The sequence below is a fragment of the Hemitrygon akajei genome, chromosome 7 (assembly GCF_048418815.1).
Source record: "Hemitrygon akajei chromosome 7, sHemAka1.3, whole genome shotgun sequence".
In the NCBI taxonomy this organism is placed as follows: Eukaryota; Metazoa; Chordata; class Chondrichthyes; order Myliobatiformes; family Dasyatidae; genus Hemitrygon; species Hemitrygon akajei.
The window spans coordinates 80,835,258-80,857,409 of record NC_133130.1 but is presented as its reverse complement, the minus strand read 5'-3'; the positions used below and the strand labels follow the sequence as shown (position 1 = coordinate 80,857,409).

At 38.6% G+C, this 22,152-nt stretch overlaps 1 protein-coding gene across 2 annotated transcripts in view; it reads left to right on the top strand.

Annotated features, from left to right (window-relative positions):
• The window catches only part of slx4ip (SLX4 interacting protein), a 142,922-nt gene extending 121,988 nt beyond the window's left edge, over positions 1 to 20,934 (top strand). For both annotated transcript variants that reach the window (XM_073051286.1, XM_073051287.1), the window contains 2 exons: positions 13,496 to 13,602; positions 19,716 to 20,934. In XM_073051286.1, coding sequence (XP_072907387.1) covers positions 13,496 to 13,602; positions 19,716 to 20,571 — 963 coding nt within the window. In that variant the 3' untranslated portion in view covers positions 20,572 to 20,934. The remainder of the gene's footprint in view (positions 1 to 13,495; positions 13,603 to 19,715) is intronic.
• The last annotated feature ends 1,218 nt before the right edge of the window (positions 20,935 to 22,152 follow it).

Sequence of the window (22,152 nt, the reverse complement as noted above, 5' to 3'; positions counted from 1 at the left end):
GGCATCCCCACTGCTCTAAAGGTTCAATAGGAAAGAAAAGATGCATACATAATGAAAAGAATTACCTATGGCCTACGCCTCTCCTTGCCTAAGCCTCAAATTCCCACTCTAACAATCGCCACTCCGCTTAAACCTAACCTATTTTTATTGGATCATGCCAAGTGCCTAATTATATGAAATCCAATGTCTCCTCTGGAAGTATGGTACGCAAAACATACTGACTGTCCCCGCTTGTTCCTTTTAAATTCTCTCTTTCTCTCTCCCTCTGCACCATCTAATGTCTCCATGGAAACTGTGGTGCACAAAGAATGCTGATTGCCACTGCTCGCTTCTTTTAAATTCTCTCTCCCTCTACGCAATCCAGTGTCTCCTCGGGAACTGTGGCATGCAAAATGTGACAACTGCCCCGCTTGATTCTTTTAAACTCTTACTGTATGCAATCCATTGTCTCCTTGGGAACTGTGGTGTGAAAAATTTAAGAGGTTCTAAGAAAGGCACAAGAATGAAAGAGAAATGGAGGGTTATGGGCTATGCATGAGGGAAGGATTAGATGGGCTGTGGAGTAGGTTAAAACGTTTGCACAACATTGTACGCCAGAAGGCCTGTACTATGCTGTATTGTTGTATGTTCTAACTGAGGATAAATAAAAACAATTAGAAAAGCATGAGATTCAATTGGAAGTAGGGAAAAGGAAGGGAGGCTACAAAATGTACTGTCTCTATTGGCTGTATTTTCACTGCCAGATTGTTCATCAGCAATACAAGGTCAACCACACTCCCCGATTTATCAATTGTCTTTCTTTCTTTGCCTATCTCTTGTTACCGCTGATCATGTTTCTGCCAATAAAAGAACATCTGTAAATAGATGTTAAAACCTGATGTAATACACTCAGAGGCCACTTTATTAGGTACCTCTTCTGCACACCACTATTGTAACATGTTTTTTTATGCTACTGTGAACTTCTTGTCAGCTTAAAACAGTCTGGCCATTCTCCTCTGACCTTTCTCATTAACAAGGCTTTTTCGCCCAACAAACTGCCACTCACTGGATGTTTTTGTTTGTTTTTCATACCATTCTCTGTAAACTTTAGAGCAGTGGTTCCCAAATATTTTGGGGTTACTGCCCCCAGAGCACATTCCTAATGCCCCCTCTCCCTTTCCAGCCATTACATAAAAACTATAAAGAATTTTGTTTTACAATGTACATTGGCAAATAATTGCAAAAATTCTTTAAATTTATTTAAAGGTATAACATTTATTTATTTAATTGCAATAAAAATAAGTTTCATCAACAAGTTTAGAGCTTACATTAATAGTCCAACTATTCACGTGGAAATGAACAAACAGTTGAAGTTTTGGACCAAGCACTTTGTCAGGACTAGAAAGGAAGGGGGAAGATGCCAGAATAGAAAGGTGGGGGGAGGAGAAGGAGGATAACTAGAAGGTGAAAGGTAAAGCCAGGTGGGTGGAAAAGGTAAAGGGCTCAAGATTAGAAGGAGAAATCAATATTAGAAGGCATCTGGTGCCCCATTGTGGCCTCTTCTACATTGTCATAAATTGGAGGTCTACTTTGTCAAGAACCTCTACTCCATCCACCTAAAGTCGAACTTCCCAGTAGCCCAACATTTTAATTCTCATTCTCATTCCCATTCCAGTACATCGGTCCATGGCCTCCTCTTGTGTCACGGTGATGCCACCTCAGGGCAGAGGTGCAACTCTTTATGTTCCTTCTAGATAGGCTCCAACCAGATGATAAGAACATTGATTTCTCCTTTCTAAAAAAAAAATTAACATTCCCTCCCCTTTTCTTCTATTCCCCACTCTGGCCTATTATGTACCTCTTCTCATCTGTCTATCACCTCCCCCTGGTGCTCCTCCTACTTCCCTCCTTGATCCACTCCTCTCCTATCAGATTCCTCCCTCTCCAGCCCTTTATTTTTTCCACCCACATGGTTTCACCTATCATCATCTAGCTATCCTTCTTCTCCTCCCCCCATCTTTTTATTCTGGCATCTTCCCCCTTTCCTGTCCCAAAGAAGGGTCTTGGCTTGAAATGTTGACTATTCGTTCATTTCCATGGATGCTGCCTGACTGCCGGGTTCTCCAACGTTTTGTGTGTGTTGCTTCGGATTTCCAGCGTCTGCAGAATTTCTTATGTTTATATTCACTACATTGATTTTTCATCTATCAATGAGATGGATGGGCTTGGTGCAGTTTATTTACAGATATCTTTTGCAAACCCACTGATTCTCATAGCTAAGTGGGAGATTATACCTCTTCTCACTTGTAAAAAATGGCATCCCCTTCTCTCAGTTCCTCTATCTCTGTTGCATCTGCTCTCAGAATGAGGCTTTTCATTCCAGAACTAATGAGATGTCCTTGTCCTTCAAAGAAAGGGGCTTTCCTTCCTCTGCCATCAACGCTGCCCTCATCCGTATTTCTTCCATTTCGGGCATGCTTGCGTTCATGCCATTCTCCTGCCACCCCACCAGGGATAGGGATCCTCTTGTCCTCACCTACCAACTGTAGTCTCCGTGTCTTGCGCATAATTCTCTGAAGTATCCACCATCTCCAATGGGATTCCACTACCAAGCGCATCTTTCCCTCTCCTCCCCTCCCACTTTCCATTTTCCACAGGACTGCTGCCTGCACGACTCCCTTATCCATTTATCCCTTTCCACTGATTTCCCTCCTGGTACTCTCCCTCTCTCACTACCATTCAGGACCCCAAACAGTACTTCCAGGTGATGCAGCTCTTCAACTGTGAGTCTGTTGGGGTCATCTACTATACCCAGTGCTCTGGGTGTGCCCTGCTGGATATTGGTAACACCCAACATAGATTGGGAGATCGCTTTGCCGAGCACCTACACTCCATCTGCTTGACAAATCAGGATCTCCCAGTGGCCACCCATTTTAATTGTACTTCCCATTCCCATTCAGACGTGTCAGTCCATGGCCTCCTCTACTGCCATGATGAGGCCACACTCGGGTTGATGGAGCAATGCCTTGAATTCAGTTTGGGTAGCCTCCAACCTAATGGCATGAACATTGATTTCGTGAACTTCTGGTAATTGCCGCCCCCCCAACCCCCTTCACCAGTCCTATTCTCATTTCCCTCTCTCACCTTATCTCCTTACCTGCCCATCAGCTTCTCTCCCTTCCCTTTCTCCCATGGCCTTCTACCCTCTCCAATCAGATTCCCCCTTCTCCAGCCTTTTATTTCTTTCACCTATCACCTACGACCTTGTACTTCTTCCTACCTTCACCCCAACTTCTGGCTCTTACTTCTCATCTTTTTTCCTAGTCCTGATGAAGGGTCTCAGCCCAAAATGTCGACTGTTTACTCTTTTCCATAGATGCTTCCTGGCCTGCTGAGTTCCCCCAGCATTTTGTGTGTGTTGCCCAGAATTTTTTTCAGTCCACATTTCTCATGGTATACCAAGTACAGAAGTGTCATATTGCTTTTCAACAACTATAACAAGCTTCAAGCTAAGTCTAAGAGAACTGTGGGTTAGCAGGAGGTGCAGTGATTATGTGATCATTGTAATCAATTATGAGGCACTGAGGATCAAATATAATAAGTAATTCACTTTTTAAGTTAAGCCTGTAATCCTTCATCTGTCCCCCTTGCTACTGAGCATCTCTTCCCCCCCCCCCCCCCCCGCCATGCTCCTTTTATCTTATCGTCCTCTTAGAAACTCTCACCACCCCCAGTGGGAAGATATCACCCACTCTGAGAACCTCTTTTCTAGAGACAATTGAAAATTCCAGGTTTTTTCCAGGTGCTCCAGTTTCCTCCCACAGTCTAGTTCGCAGGTCAATTGATCATCATAAATTGTCCTGTGGTTTGGCTAGGGTTAATTTGGTGAATTGTCACGTGGTGCAGCTCAAAGGGCCAGCAGGGCCTGTTCCATGCTGCATCTCTAAATAAAAAATAGAAAATCTTAGAAGCTGAGCCCTCTTGAAAGAAAGTCAAAAGCAGTTAACATACAGAACTGCTCTGGTGGCCATTTTTAAGTAGCATTGACTAATAGTGCATTCTGTGATTTATAGAATATTCAATTGATCTATTCAGTGATGCAAGCAAGGCAAGTTGTGTGCATCAATCATTGAAATAAATAGGTAATCTTTAATATTTTGCCTTTAGTGCAATGAAAAATTGCTGGTTACTCAGATGGATTGGTCTCTACACCGGTTTTCACATCTTAGCTAGTCTTTAGTCGCACCATAATTCAGTAGTTTAAAAATAGCCAGTGTTAGTTGCTGCATGTAGTGTATTAAATAACAATGGCTGTTACTATTGCAAAGACCATCTGAGTTGGGAGCACAGGGTGATGCTCTGTTTTTATTTCCTTAACATTGAATTTGAAATCCATGAAAAGTATGTGCTTGGATCTGAGAATCTGTTTTAGGTCATTATACTAACCAACCTTCACTTTCAAATAAAATGTAATTTTAATTTCCTTCTGAATATTGACTATTATTTAGTTTTTAAAAGTATGTTTTGCCCTGGCACTTACAGAAATGTGTACAGAAAACAGTAATAAATTAAAGATTCCCTTTCAACATTTATGTTGAAGTTGAGAAGTTGCTGCAGTTTATAATTAAATGTATTATAATGCATATATAGAATTTGTTCCATCATATTCTTTTACTGTTAGTATCGTGTAGCTTTTTTTGTGCTGTGTCACATATGAAATTAAGCAGTTAAAGCTGTGACAAGCCTCAGCTTGCTTTGCATAATCATTGAATGCCAAGCCCAAATACCATACACTTTTATTAATGCAAAATAACTTTTGTTTTATGCACCCTCTTTAGATTTCCTCCTCCTACCTTTTTCGAATGTTGTTTTGTTCATCGCACTTCAGAGGTATTATGATCTGATTTATAGCTGTCCATAATCCTTTGCCATTGTATGGTTTTATCCTTGTAGGTTCAGCTAGAACTATATGACATGCAAATTATTTAAAAGCTCCTAATATATTCATTATGTCAACTAGACATTTAAACTGTGAAACCTCTTTTATTAAATGTTGAGGATTGGACTATTTTGCAAACAATATTTATTTCAGGTTTTTGTATTTGTTAAATCACCTTTGCTATTTTCTTGGAGAATGATTAGAGATTTCATAAATTAAAGCAAAACTACCTGTTCAATTTTGTACTTGATGCATTGGCAATAGGTTAGTTACTTTGCCTGTTTAGAAGTTATGTCTATTTACTTTTGTGGTCCGGAATTTTACTGTCAGCTATAAGGCTATGGTGCTCTCTGTTGAAACGGAATAATAATCCCCATTAAGATCTTGTACCCTGTGTGCTGAGAGTTTAAAATTTGCCAGTGCCACTGCAGTATCAGGTGTCGGTCAGTTTGGTGGGAATTCCTAATGCCTAGCGACTAATATCACCAATCTACTTTACCAATTACATTAACTAATTTTCACAGACTGGAAGGAGTTTTTTCATTAGCTTTTTAAGCTTTATAAAGAGTACCACCTAAAGACTGCATTATGCATATAATTTATTTAAAAAATAGAGGTTAAAAGACTTAAACTTTTTATAAATTGTTAAAATCCCTTGTACTTGAAAATGTAAGAAATAAAACTATAGGTAAAGTCTAGTTCTTTCAGAGTCAGGTAATTTGTCAGAAAATAAAATGTCAATTAAAACTTAAACATTTACAATGAGACTAGATAGCTTAAAGGGCTTAAATTCACATTGTTTCCAGTGATTCTAGTTTGCATCCTTTGAGGAAGACTGCTAACAGCACAGCTTGTTAAGGGTTTTTGGATCTCTGACTCCAGCTTTAATATTTCTGTGTAAAAACACACGCAATCTGCTGACAGTTGATGAAGTATTGATTAAAAAAGCCAGAAGCTTTGCTCTTAATGCTGGTGTAAATTCTGGGCCATGTGACATTTTTATTTGTTTTATTACATTTGATGTAAACTCTAGAATCTGTTGCATTTTGACTAGAAAAATGCTAGTAGAGTTTATTTTCCTTCTTTTTAGTTACCTTGAAGTGATGATTCCACTCTCATCTGAAGCGATTTTAACACCTTGTTGCTATAGTTTTTACTGTTTGGTTAAGAGATTTGAAATGAATTTGTGCTGCCACATAGGACAGATAGCACAATTGAAACAAATGATGGTGGATTCACTTAGGTATTGTTCTTTATTTTATTCGACATTGTTTTCAATAGAAATAAATCTTTTTTGAGAAGAGTACTACTATAGATTTTGTATGAATACGAACAATGCTGTAAAATATGCAAAATGTCACTGGAAAATTGGTATAATAGAAGTTTTGTGGTACAGAATTATATGGTCTAAAAATAGATGCTGACCACCTAATTATGAGATCTAATATTTAGCACATTGCCATATTTTTATCATATGAAGTAAAAATAGAACTTTAAGCAGAACAGTGCATTCCTTTTAATCAACAAACATCTGTGCCCATCATTGTGCTGTTTTGTTTCTTAAAGTTGCTTAATTAATGCTTAGGGGAAGGATTACTATAACAACCAAACTGTTTGTAAAGTTATTTGTTTTGTAGTATATGAGACAGTTGCAGATACTCCAGTTTCATTTATGCATTGGCTATTCTAAACAGTGTCTGATTAAGCTTGAGGAAGATCACAAGATATAGATCCTTATTAGTTCAGTGATTGCATTGACTTATATTCCATGTCATGTCCTTTGACTTTCCTTGCAACAGCTTCCCTTTGTGGCTCTTTTCCAGCCTGAGGGAGTTTACATAATTCCTTCAGTAGAATTTTCAGCAGTTCCCACAGTGTCAAGGGCTGACTCATACACCAGGCTTTTAATTGAACAATTCTGCATCTATTTTGTGTGTTTGTTTCATGTTTTGTTTTGTTTTAAAACTACTCTGGGGAATCAGGAGAGAGAAACACTTTTGACCTACCCAGACTGTGACCACTTGTTTTAAGAACTTGTCTTTGTTAACGCTTTCAGAACTATAGAAATGTTACAGGATTTCTCATTTATAACTTATGCTATAAGTTCACTGCGAATCACTAAGAATTAAGAAACATGCCACATATTTCCTTACGTTCTAAGTTTAGAATTGAAGGAAATCTCATTTTCACTTCATTAAAAAAAGTTTTTGAAGCTGAGCTCAAACTCTGGAAAAGAGCACTTGGAGAATTACAATTGCTCTTTTAATTAGAATGGGAAAAGATACAAGAAACATTTTGAGTTAGTGAGTTGTTGAATGTTGGCGATTTCCCATGACTTACATAGACAAGTAATGGAATAAATAGTGTAACAAGTATCATAGTACGGTGTCGTGTGATTCATTACATAATGTTCAGTGAGAGATTTTGGATGTGAAATGCGTATCACAGTGAGAGGTCACCTGATATTTTAGGTGCATTTAAGAGCCAAAAGGGCATATATGCACAGACTTCAGCTTCAGATGCTAGGAATGTTACATTGATGAAGCCATTAGTAGTTGCTACATAAGAAACGCAGTATGGTGTCTGTATTCCTTAGGATTTCAGATAGTCTGATTTGGCACCAATGCTGCCATTTTAGAGCTCAACTTTCCTAGCCATGCCTTCCCTTAATTTGATAATGAAACATATTTAAGCAGTAAAGACTTATCCCTTGTTTCACCAAGCTTATTCCCTCCCATCCCCAGCACTGTATCCCTCTCAGTCGGAGCAGTGCAAGCTAATGTTGCCCTGATATGGTCTGATTTTATCCAGGTTGGAGCTGGATATATTTCGAGAATCTCGTTATTTGGACCCAGACTGTACAAGGAAGATAATGGGCTCTCCATTTGAAGAAAATTAACCATATTACCTTCACTTACCAAAGATCAAGCAAGAGAGATCTTGGGTTTCCCAATGGTGCTGACCACCTAATTATGAGATCTAATATTTAGCACATTGCCATATTTTTATCACTTGCAGCATGCTGCATGTTGATTGCTATGCACCAGAGCCAAAAGAGATTCCATTCTCTTTGCGTTCAACTGGTGTTTAATCAAAGGCTGGGAATTGTGCAGGTAAGATACCAGGCATTTACCTGTATGATCCTCTAGGCTTGGTCACACACCAACTGAATGTTAAGGGAATTGAATCCCTTTGGATTTGGTACACAAGAGTCAGTGTGTGTGTGTGTGTAGTTATTAATACCATTGTTCTATGGCAGTTCATTGCGTCAGCTGCACTGGAACAGCCATGTCATTCCTCATTTGCTAATGATGTGACAAATTAGAGCACTGTGCATCCCAGGCATACATAGAGGTTGATACATTAAGTACTGTGTGGTATGCAAGCCATTGGGATGCTTTCCTTGCATACACTACTAATTCTGCAAATATGCATAGTGAGCTCTACGATTCACGGTGAACTCTACAAACTGCAAAATCATGCTAGTTAGATGGTCCTTAACATAAGCTTAATAATCAGAGTTCAAAAATAAATTTATTATCAAAGTACATATATGTCACCATATACTATCCAGAGTTAAATTTTCTTGCAGGCATTCACAGTAGAGCAAAGAAATTCAATAGAATCAATGTCAGACTGACAAAGAACCTATGTGCAACAGAAGACAAACTGTGCAAATGCAAAGTAAATAAATTTTACTGAGGACATGAGTTGTAGAGTCTTTGAAAGTGAGTCCATAGGTTGTGTAATCTGTTCAATGTTGAGGTGAGTTATTCACGCTGGTTCAGGAGAGTAATAACTATTCCTGTGTGTGATCAGGAAGGAGGTAGTGCAGGTGTTGAACCATCTTTCTGCCTTTTTCACCTCCAGAGTGTGTGAAGAGCCATTTGAAATAATTCAAGATTCAAAGTTGTTTATTGTCATTCTTCAGTACTCAAGTGAAAAGGAGAACATATTGATTGTTACTCTGGTCCAATGCGGCATAAAAAAGTACAATAAAAATATTTTAAAATATTATTTGTTATTAATTATATGTTATTTATTCTATTAAACATGATTAATCTTAAATTAACTCCCTGTAAGAGGAAAATCTTGCCTGACAAATCCCTTGGAATACTTTGAGGAAATAACAGGCAGAATAGACAAAGGAGAATCAGTGGATGTTACTTATTTGGATTTTCAGAAGGCCTTTGACAAGGTGCCACTCATGAGACTGCTTAACAAGAAAAATGCCTATGGTATTACAGGAAAGATACTAGCATGCGTAAAGGATTGGCTAACTGGCAGGAGGCAAAGAGTGGGAATAAAGGGGGTCTTTTCTGGTTGACTGCCAGTAACTAGTAGTGTGCCGCAAAAGTCAGTGTTAGAACTGCTTCTTTTCATGTTATATGTCAATGATTTGGATGAAGGAATTGATAGCTTTGTGGCCAGATTTGTAGATGATATGAAGATAGGTGGAGACACAGGTAGTGTTGAGGAAGCAGGGTGTCTGCAGAAGAGCTTAGATAGATTTGGGGAATGGCCAGATGGAAGTGCATAGTGTAGATGGAAGTGTAGAGAAGTGTAGAGAAGTGCATAGTCATGCACTTTAGCAGAAGGAATAAAGGTATGCACTACTTTCCAAATGGGGAGAAAATTCAAAAATCAGAGGTACAAAGGAATTTGGGAATTCTCTTGCAGGATTCCCTAAATGTTAATTTGCAGTTTAAATCGATGATAAGGAAGGCAAATGCAATGTTAGCATTCATTTCAAGAGGACTAGAATACAAAAGCTTTATAAGACATTGGTCAGATCATATTTGGAGTAATGTGAGCAGTTTTGGGCCACTTATCTAAGAAAAGAGGTGCTGACATTGGAGAGGGTCCAGATGAGGTTCATGAGAATGATCCCAGGAATGAAAGGATTAACTTAAGAGGAGCATTCAATGGCTCTGGGCCTGTACTCGCTGGAGTTTAGAAGAATGAGGGGGTATCATTAAAACTTATCAAATATTGAAAGGCCTAGAAAGAGTAGTTGTGGAGCAGATGTTTCTCATAGTGGGTGAGTCTAGGACCAGAGGGCACAGCTCAGAATTGAAGTATGTCCATTCAGAACAAAGATGAGGAAATTTTTCTTTGGAAAAATCTGTGGAATTCATTGCCACAGTCACCTGTGCAGGCCAAGTCATTGGGTATATTGAAAGCAGAAGTTGACAGATTATTGATTAATCAGGGTGTCAAAGGTTACGAGGAGAGGACAGAAGAATTGGGTTGAGAGGGATAATAAATCAGCCATGATGGTATTTCAGGGCATGCTCGATGGGCTAAATAGCCGAATTCTGCTCCTACATCTTATTTATTTACAATGAAAAAGTAAAATACACCATAAAATAAATATCTTTAAACAAATATAAGGATGCAATCATGCCTTTTTGCTTTTAAGCATAAACTACATCATATAGGGCATTCATTTAATTTCTCTTAGCAATGCTGCTATGTTTTATATTTTGCTATCCTAGCAGCCTCATCATTTCTACTGCAAGTCACTAACTATTAGTGGAGGAGACTGTTGATGTCCTTGGAGAATGAGCTCCAGTGATTCTAGCCTTGTAGACCTTGTTTCAGATTGTACTGTCCTGGCATGCGCAGCAATAGCCTAAGTTGACCATTGAATTGGTTGAAAGACTGATGGCAGTCAGCAAAAACATCAACAAAGTAGCTCAGATATGATTTTGTGTTTCTCAGAGATTGAATACTGGCATTGAACTCCACAGTTAACTCCTCACACTACCTTTTCAATTGTGCATCTGGAAGGCCTCCTGTTGACACGGGACATCAGTCCTAATATCTGCCGCTTGTTCCTAGGATGTATGTGCAGCCTCAGGAAACTCACCCTCTCTTGGGTTCAGTTATTTGCATTGGTTCCCAGTCTGATTAACTTCCTGTATGATTGCAGTTACCTGCTGCACCCATAGTGCACTTCCCCTTTAAGAGACATATGCTAAGTTTAACTAATGCTGGCAAGTTATAATTTTCAGTTTCCTTATGAAGCCTGCAGTCAATCAACTGTTTATGCTGACTGCATGCAGAAATCATTATAATGAGTATGTAGCTGGCGTATTGCCTACAATGCAATCAATGGACATTGGTTGGTAGCATCTAGTCAGATTCATGCCTGTTCTCGTGTCCAATTTAGACATCAGTATGTTGATGGTTTTGTAGCATATGCTAAGCCCAATCAGACATAATATTGTTGAGATAATGCAAGTCCCGAGAAGTTGTTAAGAAGTATTTCCGTAGTGATGGAGTAAGGATGTAGCCTAATGTGGAGTCCAGTGGAAGCTTGAAATCATTGTGCTGAGCTGACTGTGTGATTGAATTGAGATCTTTTACCACTAGGGCATATTCTATTCTACTAGACAGGAACATTTTGATACGCTCATAGACCTAAATATTTCATGCTTTCCCAATTGGGTCCTACATGAATGAAGTCAGAATTGATCTGAATGACTTCTGAGTGGACCTAGCCTGGCAGCACGAAGTTTCTCCTAGTTGTTTACTAATTGTTCATTTGGTTATTATTTGTTTCCGAGAGCATATACAATGTGGTTGATGTTCAAAATAGGAATCCCAAGTTGATGTATTTCCATGCTCTTATTAGATGGGCATTGAGACTGAGTTTATGTCATCTGGAAAATAAGGATATCAAAGATGCATACATCAGGATTATCTTTATTGACTACAGCTCGGCATTCCATACTATCATCCTCTCAAAACTAATCAATAAGTTTCAAGACCTTGACGTCAATACCTCATTGTGCAATTTGGATCCTCAATTTGCTCACTTCCGGTCTCCAGTCTGTTCAAATTGGCAACATCTCCTCCACAATCTTTGTAAGGACTGGTGCACCACAAGACTGTGCTTAGTCCCCTGCTCTACTCACTTTATACTAACGATTGTGAGGTTAAGCACAGCTCCAATGCTTTGAGATTGCAGACTCCTCACTGGTGTTGGCCAAATCAAAGGTGGTGACGAATCAGCATATAGAAAGGAATTTGAAAATGTGGCTGAGTGGTGCCACAACAACCTCACACTTAATGTCAGCAAGACCAAGAGCTGATTATTGAGTTCAGGAGGAGGAAACCGGAGCTCCCTGAGCCAGTCCTCATCAGAGGATCAGATGTAGAGAAGGTCAGCAGCTTTAAATTCGACCACGTTATCATTTCAGAGAATCTGTACAGGGCCCAGCATATAAGTGCAATTATGAAGAAAGCACTACAGTGCTTCTACTTCCTTAGAAGTTTGCAAAGATTCTAAAACTATGACAAACTTTAATAGATGTATTGTGCAGGATATATTGACTGATTGCATCACAGCCAGGTATGGAAACACCAATGCCCTTGAATGGAAATGCCTACAAAATGTAGTGGATATGGCCAGTCCCTCTTTACCATTGAGCACATCTGCATAGAGCGCTATCACAGGAAGTCAGTATCCTTCATCAAAGACCCCCTCCATCCAGGCCAAGCTCTCTTCTCGCTGCTGTCATCAAGAAGGTGGTACAGGAGCCTCAGTACTTATACCACTGGGTTCATGAACAGTTATTACCCCTTAACCATCAGGCTCTTGAATCACAAGGGCTAACTTCACTCACCCTGTCGCTGAACTATTCCCACAACCTATGGACTCGCTTTCAAGGACGCTTCATCTCATGTTCTCAATACTCATTATTTATTTATCTTTCTGTTTTGTATTTGCACAGTTTGTTGTCTTTTGCACATTGGTTGTTTGCCCTTTTGGGTGTGGTCTTTCATTGATTCAATTATGTTTGGATATACTGAGTATAGCCACAAGGAAATCATTCTCAGGGTTGTATATGGTGACATGTATGTACTTAGATTTTGCTTTGAACTTTGCTTTGAACTTTGATGTGCCTAACTGTGCCTCACCCACATTTAGTATGTTTACTTAACGTAAATGGCAATTGTAGGTGAAATTTGAGATGATGCATCTTGGTAAGAATAATTGTTTTTGTATTAAAAGCAAAATCAGTTATTCTTATCAAGATGATTATTGCACTATTAGGAATATTTTTTTACTCTGTGTCTAGCAATAAACTTAAATTCTTTGAAGATAATGGAAATGTGAAAATTGGGATCAGCTGGGTTTTTATAGTGGATCAGCTCGAGCTGTGGTATGGCGTGCGGCCAAATAAAATTGATTTAGTAAAACGCAGCCAGTTTACTCTGATGCCAACATTCAAGAATTTTAATTATCTTTTTTTTAAAAAGGCACAATGTAACAAATGTGTAGATGGAATATATCCCACTCTAGTCATCACATCAAAGTGAGTGCTACAGGAGCAGTTAATTTTTTTACATTAGTTTGATCATCCCTTTTGTCGATTTTTAAAAAATCTATAATATGACCTCAGCTGTTCTTGACCATACCTGACCTGGGAGAGCTAATGCTGATTGTAGGCGATTTTCCTTGATGGTGCTATGGACATCGCACAGTGTGATAAACAATTGTTTTGTCGATGTTGGTGTAGTTTCTATCAGTTTGTGTTTTTTAATGAAATGCTTTTTTTTTGATAGATTACCAAACATGGAGCTTCAGAATATTTTACCGGTGAATCAGAAATGAAAGAGCCTTGCAATGTCTCTGCCTCAGTTCAGAAGAAGAAAGAAGCTTTGAAACAAATGTACGTATTACTATGTGATTGGATGAGAATTGTTCCTGACTGTAAAATAACAAGCCCAACAATTTGGTCCTTTGCTCAAAGGAAATGTTAAATTATGCAGTTGTTGAAGTGAAGCATAAATTGTTTATTTTAGAATCTGTGCAAATAAGCCAGCATTTTCTGCTCAGTTGAACGAATAAACTCTTCTCAGGCTTCAGGCCGGGTACAGGTATCGATTATAACTGACATTTCAATGACAAACTCTGCCATCTTCTTCAGGGATGAAAGCACTAGATCCTTTTTTTAAACCCTGTTGAATTTCATTCATTTGAAAACACTGTTTTACTAATTCATGTTAGAGATTTAGTTTTATCCTTCTTGGCAAGTATATCAGGTCTTAGATTTTTTTGATCAATAGTTATTGCAGTTCTGTTTTCTTTCCTGATACCAAAAGCAGAGAACGTTTTTCTATATACCCTTTTGCATTTATTGAGCTGTAACTTTTTCATTCAGATAATCTCATCACCTTTTGACCCTTTGAAAGTTATTGTTTGAAATACAACAACTTGAACTTTATGATGCTTCAATGAAATGCTTAATATTTCTCAGCGTTTTGTTCAGCATATTCATCTGCATTTCACTCAGACAAAACCTAAGTCAAATTTAATTTTACTGCCAGCAGGAGTGATAGAACACAATTCTAAATTAATATCTCTCCTCTGCATATTCATTTACTGTTTGACAAATTACAGTACACACTAAGGTCAAAGTATTCCACTACCATGAAAGCTCTTGGAGAGATAACAGCAGTATTATACTCCATTCCCAATTTCACTTGTGTTTAATGTTGTATTGACTGGAAAATGCTTCACCTCCCTCACTACCTTTAAGATTCTCAAAGCTCACCATTTGAGTACCACTCCTAATATTTCCTCAATTAGATTGGCATCTAATTGATTACCTGGGGGAAGCAACAGTGGTCAAGCCTCTGACAGAATCTGGCCCTGTGGCTCAGAAGGGTAGGGAAAGGAAGAGGTTGGCAGCAATGATAAGGGACTGTTTCGTTAGGGGGTCAGACAGGCTATTCTGTGGATGCAGGAAAGAAACATGGATGGTAGTTTGCTTCACAGGTGCCAGCATCTGGGATGTTTCTGATCGCATCCACGATATCCTGAAGTGGGAAGGTGAATAGCCATAGGTCGTGGTACATATTGGTACCAACGACATAGGTAGGAAAGGGGTGGAGGTCCTGAAAACAGACTACAGGGAGTTAGGAAAGAGACTGAGAAGCAAGATCTCAAAGGTAGTAATCTTGGGATTACTGCCTGTGCCATGAGACAGTGAATATAGGAATAGAGTGAGGTGGAGGATAAATGCGTAGCTGAGGGTTTGGAGCAGGGGGCAGGAATCTGAGGGGGACCAGTATCCTGGCAGGGAGGTTTGCTAAGGCTATTGGGGAGAGTTTAAACTACAATTGCTGAGGGATGGAAACCGAGCTGAAGAGATGGAGGAAGGGGCAGTTGGCTCACAGATAGAGAAAGCTTGTAGGGAGTGTTAGAGGGAGGATAGGCAGGTGATAGAGAAGGGATGCGCTCAGACTGATGGTTTGAGATGTGTCTATTTTAATGTAAGAAGCATCATTAACAGAGCAGATGAGCTTAGAGTGTGGATCAGTACTTGGAACTATGATGTTGTGGCCATTACAGAGACTTGAATGACTCAAGGGCAGGAATGGTTACTTAGAGTACCAGGCTTTAGATGTTTCAGAAAGGACAGGGAGGGAGGCAAAAAAGAGGTGGGGGCGTGGTACTGCTTATCAGAGATAGTATCACTGCTGCAGAAAAGGAGGAAGTCATGGAGGGATTGTCTATTGAGTCCCTGGGTGCAAGTTAGGAAAAGGAAGGGGTCAATAACTCTACTGGTTGTTTTTTATAGACCACCCAATAGTAACAGGGACATTGAGGAACAGATAGGGAGATAGATTCTGGAAAGGTGTAACAATAACAGGGTTGTTGTGGTAGGAGATACTAATTTCCCAAATATTGATTGGCATCTTCCTAGAGCTAGGGGTTTAGATAGGGTGGAGTTTATTAGGTGTGTTCAGGAAGGTTTCCTGACACAATATGTAGATAGGCCTGCAAGAGAAGAGGCTGTACTTGATTTGGTATTGGGAAATGAACCCAGAAGTCAGGTGTTGGGTCTTTCAGTGGGAGAGCGTTTTAGAGATAGTGATCACAATTCTTTCTCCTTTACCATAGTATTGGAGAGGAATATGAACAGACAAGTTTGGGAAACGTTTAATTGGAGTAAAGGGAAATAAGAAGCTGTCAGCCAGGAACTTGGAAGCATAAATTGGGAACAGATGTTCTCAAGGAAATGTATGACAGAAATGTGGCAAATGTTCAGACGATATTTGCGTGAGGTTCTGCATAGGTATGATCCAATGAGACAGGGAAAGGATGGTAGGGTAGGAGAACCTTGGTGGACAAAGGCTGTTGTAAATCTAGTCAAGAAGAGCTTAAGAAAGGTTCAAAAAAATAGGTAATGATAGAGATCTAGAAGATTATAAAATTAGCAAGAAGGAGCTTAAGAATGAAATTAGAGAGAGCAAGAAGGGGCCATCAGAAGGCCTTGGTGAGCAGGATTAAAGAAAACCCCACGGCATTCTACAAGGATGTGAAGAGCAAGAGGATAAGATGTGAGAGAAGTGTGACAGTGCAAAATTGTGTATGGAACTGGAGGAGGTAGTGGAGCTACTTAATGAATACTTTACTTCAGTATTCACTGTGGAAAAGGACCTTGGCGGGTGTAGGGATGACTTACGACAGACTGAAAAGCTTGAGCATATAGACATTAAGAAAGAGGATGTGCTGGAGCTTATGGAAAGCATCAAGTTGGATAAGTCACTGGGACTGGACGAGATATACCCCAGGCTACTGTGGGAGGTGAGGGAGGAGATTGCCAGAGGATTAGCAATGATTTTTGCATCATCAATGGGGAAGGGAGAGGTTCCGGAGGATGGAGGGTGCAGATGTTGTTCCCCTATTGAAAGAGAGTAGAGATAACCCAGGAGGTTATAGACTAGTGAGTCTTACTTAAGTGGTTGGTAAGTTGATGGAAAAGATGAAGAGGCAAGATCTTTGAACAATTGAAGAGGCATAATATGATTAGGAATAGTCAGCATGGCTTTGTCAAAAGCAGTTTGTGCCTTATGAGCCTGATTGAATTTTTTGAGGATGTGACTAAACACATTGATGAAGGTAGACCAGTAAATGTAGTGTATATGGATTTCAGCAAGGTATTTGATAAGGTACCCCATGCAAGGCTTATTGAGAAAGTAAGGAGGCATGGGATTACAGCAGGACATCAATAGGATGCAAAACTGGACTGAGAAATGGCCAATGGAGTTCAACCCAGATAAGTGTGAGGTGGTTCATTTTAGTAGGTCAAATATGATGGTAGAATATAGTATTAATGGTAAGACTCTTGGCAGTGTGGAGGATCAGAGGGATCTTGGGGTCCGAGTCCATAGGACACTCAAAGCTGCTGCTCAGGTTGACTGTGTGGTTAAGAAGGCATACGGTGCATTGGCCTTTATCAACTATGGTATTAAGTTTAAGAGCCGAGAGAGAATGTTACAGCTTTATAGGACCCTGGTCAAACCCCATTTGGAGTACTGTGTGCAGTTCTGGTTACGTCAGTACAGGAAAGATATGGAAACTATAGAAAGGATGTAGAGGAGATTTACAGGGAAGTTGTTTGGATTGGAGAGCATGCCCTAAGAGAATAGGTTGAGTGAACTTGGCCTTGTCTCCTTGGAGCAACGAAGGATGAGAGGTGACCTGATAAAGGTATATAAGGTGATGAGAGGCATTGATCAGAGGATTTTTCCCAGGGCTGAAATGGCTAATATGAGAGGGAACAGTTTCCCTCCAGTAGACTAAAGTGCTTGGAAGTAGGTACAGAGGAGATGTCAGGGGCAAGCTTTTTACGCAGAGGGTGGTAACTGCGTGGAATGGGCTGCCGGTGACAGTGATGGAGGCGGACATGATAGGGTCTTTTAAGAGACTCCTGGATAGGTACATGGAGCTTACAAAAATAGAGTGCTATGGGTAACCCTAGTTAATTTCTAAAATACGTACATGTTTGACACTGCGTCGTGAGCCGAAGGGCCTGTATTGTGCTGTAGGTTTTCTATGTTTCATCCATTTTTAAATTTTATTCAGAGTATTTCCCAGATTACAAAATTCCTTTATCCCGTTGCCACCCTCCTTGTTCCATGTTTTATTTTATTTTAGAGATACAGTGTGGAATAAACCCTTCTGACCCTTCAAACCACACTGCCCAACAACCCACCCAATAACTCCCAGTTTAACCCTAATCTAATCATGGGACAATTTGTAATGCCCAATTAACCTGCCCTGTACATCGTTGTACTGGGACTGTGGGAGGAAACCAGAGGACAAGGAGAAAACCCACACATTCCACGGGGAGGACATAGAGACTCCTTACAGAGGACAACAAGTCTGAACTCTGACTTCCTGAGCTGTAATAGGATCGTGCTAACCACATATGGCCGCCTAGACTACGGATAATGATAAAATTCATATATATATTCATTGAATCAGTGATTTCTTTAAACCATAGGTTGCACTCATTGAGGTTATTTTGGCTATACTCCCAGATGTGAGTGGGGGGAAGAAAGCTATAAATCATTTAATATCTAAATTACTCTGACCAATGATTAATTAAGTATTTTGGGACTTTTGGTTGTTTTTTTTTTTGGAAAGAATTTGAAAGTTAGAGTTGATTAAAAGTGTTCGTGGTTTAGAAATGTTATTCCAGTATGGATTTGCTTGTACAAAATTGGAATTTATATATAATCAAGCCTTAAATCTTACAGAAGGATAGAGGCTGTTCATAAACCTCTGCTCAATCTACACTTGGAAAATTCAGAGCAAGTACCTACAAAGGCATGTGTAGAAAAAGAGCTATTTCCATTTATGATCACAAGAAAGTGCTATTGCCTCATTTCCCAATGGCAAATACTGCAGCTCACTTTTAGAATATCTTGCATTCAAAAGAATACTTACAGTAAAACACTAAATTTGTAACAGTTGCATACACAAGGATCATAAACTTGACAATAGACTTAAAATTATCAAATCTAAGTATCCACCTATCACCTCAACTATTTCTAGCCTAATATCAACATATTAATATACAATTTCTTGAATTTCACATGAAGTGGCATAATAACTAAAGCAAAAATAATGATAAGTTGCCTTTTTATTCCATTAAATTGAACTGATAAATGCAACACAGAAGATGTACCCATCTTTACCTTGTGGTTGCGGAGCTTTGAGCTCCCTAGCTCCTGATCTCAGGAACTTGAGCTTAAGATATTTGTATTGTCCTTCCATTGCATTCTGTAATTTTTCTTCTGAGGCTTCAATTATCTTGGTTAATTTCTCTCCCAGCTGCATACCTCTTACTTTTGTTGCTCCTTTGTAAAGTGTCTTGGGGCATTTTCTCTGTTAAAGGCATAATTTAGATACTTGTTATTGAAATACTATTCATCAATAAGTATGTGAAGCAACTTGTCATTGCTTGAAAGGCTCATCTGAAGTAGATGAGCCAGGAAATAGGCTTGTCCCATGGATGACTACACAATGCTGTGCACATATATCAGGACTTCTGGTTTTATCAGAATCAAACTTGGTCTCTTCTCTATGGGAGCATAACTTTCCAATAGGGTTTTAAAATGTTTGACTTCCTAATTATCCAGCTGAAGGAAGGAACGTAGTCATTCTTTTAAAAAAAGTATCAGTTTGAGCAGGCAGTATGTTACAGGAAGCATTCTTTTTGGCTTATTTCAGAATTAACCTTTTTCTTATTAACTCTACAAACTGTACTTCCTGCTTTTGCTTTTGTGCTTAATATAAAATTTATGTGAATTCAGGATTAGTTTTCTTAGCTGGAAACATCTGAACTACTTGCAAGAGAGAATTAAGATTGACATATATTTTGGAGGGGAACATTTTACTTATACAAAATGTTTCAATCCATATTCATAAATACTGACCAGTTATGAACCTCTTCATTCATACTGGATTTTTTGTTTTTGTTCCCAGTGTTAAAAAAAGTTGCTGCACAAAGATGGAAAACTGTAACAAAGCTGACTCTGGTGATTTCTTAATAAAAGCTCAACCTGGTGTAACAGAAGATGAACAGAATGTAGCTCAACCTTTTGCAGGTTTCAACCATGAGATTCAGGATATAAATACTGGTAGAAGAGAAGATTGTATGAACTCAGTTCAAAGCAAGTTATTACTTCCTGCAATAAAACTGGAAAAATACATTAACAAGAGGCAGCCAGCTCAACAGAACTGCCAACAACAACCTCAATCTATTGAACAGCTGAAGGCAGGTTTGAAAAACATTGCAGACAACAGTGAGTCAGCACTGCAGGGTCTCAACCAAAATGAAGCAAATGAAAAAGTACATACTAAACGCAGGAGAGTCTTCTCTCAAAATGGAGCTAATACTGCTGTGAAGATCATTTCTGGAGAGAGGCCTGCAACTTCAATTGAAGTTACAATGGTGATGAACTCTCCTGAGTCCTTAAGAAAGCCAATGAAGAAAAAGACACAAGTAAAACATAATTCCCATTCTGAAAGGTCAGTCAAAGGTAAACCAGACAGCCTTGTCCACACCAGCAGAGATGCAGGTGGATACTTGTTTTCCACAGGGAATTCTCCCCAAGACTTCTGCCATGTAAATAAGCATAAAAAGAAAAGATTAACAGTACAGACTAATTCGACAATAAAGTCAGAGGTGGCACCTTCAAGTCCTTCTGGTTTTAAGTCTCAGAATTCTGACACAATATTGATAAAGGACGAATCAGAGAAAGAAAATATGCCAAGAAAATCAAGAATTCAAAGACTGAGGAGGGTTGGAATTTTCAAGAATGACAATATTTCTGTGTGATAGTTTCTAGTGTTTGGCAGTGTTCACATGCTACAGACACAATTAAAGTTGTGCACCTATGTTATTTTGTAAAAGCACATTATTCTGAGGTTTGACATGTAATCTAATAATAAACTCGTGTGGATAAGTTACTCATCTTAATTTAGTCCAATCATCTTTTGATAGTCTTGATTAGTGAAAGGAGGTCATTATTGGCATCTAGAGCACTGTCAAATTTGATTCTAGTCCTATTAATATTAGATTACAAAAGATTGGCTTCAGTGTATGTATTATAATATTTTTAAATTTTAAGATTTATTCTTTGCTATATTATTTAGCATATAATTGCCATTTCAAGATTGTTCCAACTTGTATTTCACAATAAAAGTTTGATTAAATTTGCAAACTGTTTCCTCGTTCTGTCCTTCGGCTTTCACTTTCAGAAAATCAGGGGTATCAATATTTAATTATCAGTGCTCATTCTTAAAGCCATGGAGGTTTGATAAAATCATTGTACATTCTATCATGTTATCAAATTAACAAAGTAATGTTTAAATAAATAATATGTAAGGCATTAATTGAAGGTAATTAAAGTCATAAAGGCACAAAACATTCACCACTAAGACCTAGCTTTCCCTCTCATTTTCTGTTATATACACATTAATAAGTAAAGACTTTACACACATTAATAAGTGCCACACCTGCCAGATATAAGGGTACAAAAAAAGTAAGAAATTCTATTCATACTTTGATCGTAAAATGGTAGATTCAAATAATTGTAGTACAAATCACAGTTCCTATTTATGAAAGAGGTAGTTGTGAAAGAAAGCATAATTATAAATCTGATGATCATGTTAAGCTTAGAAAATTGTAGAAAAAATTAGCGTTAATCCTGGAGTAGTTTTGACAAAACCTACTTTATTTTGTTTCCAATGGTAAATTGTTTGTTTTCCTTCAAATTAAACCTTTCAACATGTATGTTTTATATTGTTTAAATGCAGTGAGTTTGATGTTGGTTACAGATTAGAAAAGTGTTTTGTTTGCCAACAATAAGTATATTTAATCTACCTTTAACATGGAAGGATGTATTAGAACAGCTTACTGAAACTTTGGTAAAAAAGGTAGGCTTTGGAAGTGTTTCAGAGAGGTTAAGGAAGATATTTAAAAGCTTGGGAACCAAGTAGTCAAGGCAGTTATTAATGGTTGATTCAGCTGGGAATGTTAGGACAGAGTCACACATGGAAATCTGATGTGGTTGGTACCTGTGGCAATGGCAATGAGATTTTAGGATTTGACAACATAACAGAGATAAAGAACAGTGAGGCATTAAAATATTTGGCAATAACAATTTCAAAATTGACTCCTTGCCAGACCTGTTTATAATCCTGGGCTTTGAGCATAGTGCTGATGGGTGAACAATATTCAGTGGAAGTTAGAGGAAATGGAGTAAGAAGAAGCTCGGGTTTATGGAAGGTAGGAGTTAGCAGCAGAGCACTGAGAGAGCTTGGTTTAGAGATAACAAAGCCAGAAGTTAGAATTCCACAGGAGGTAGATTACATCAGAAGTAAAGGAAATATTGATAAACAAAAGAGGTTGCTGAAA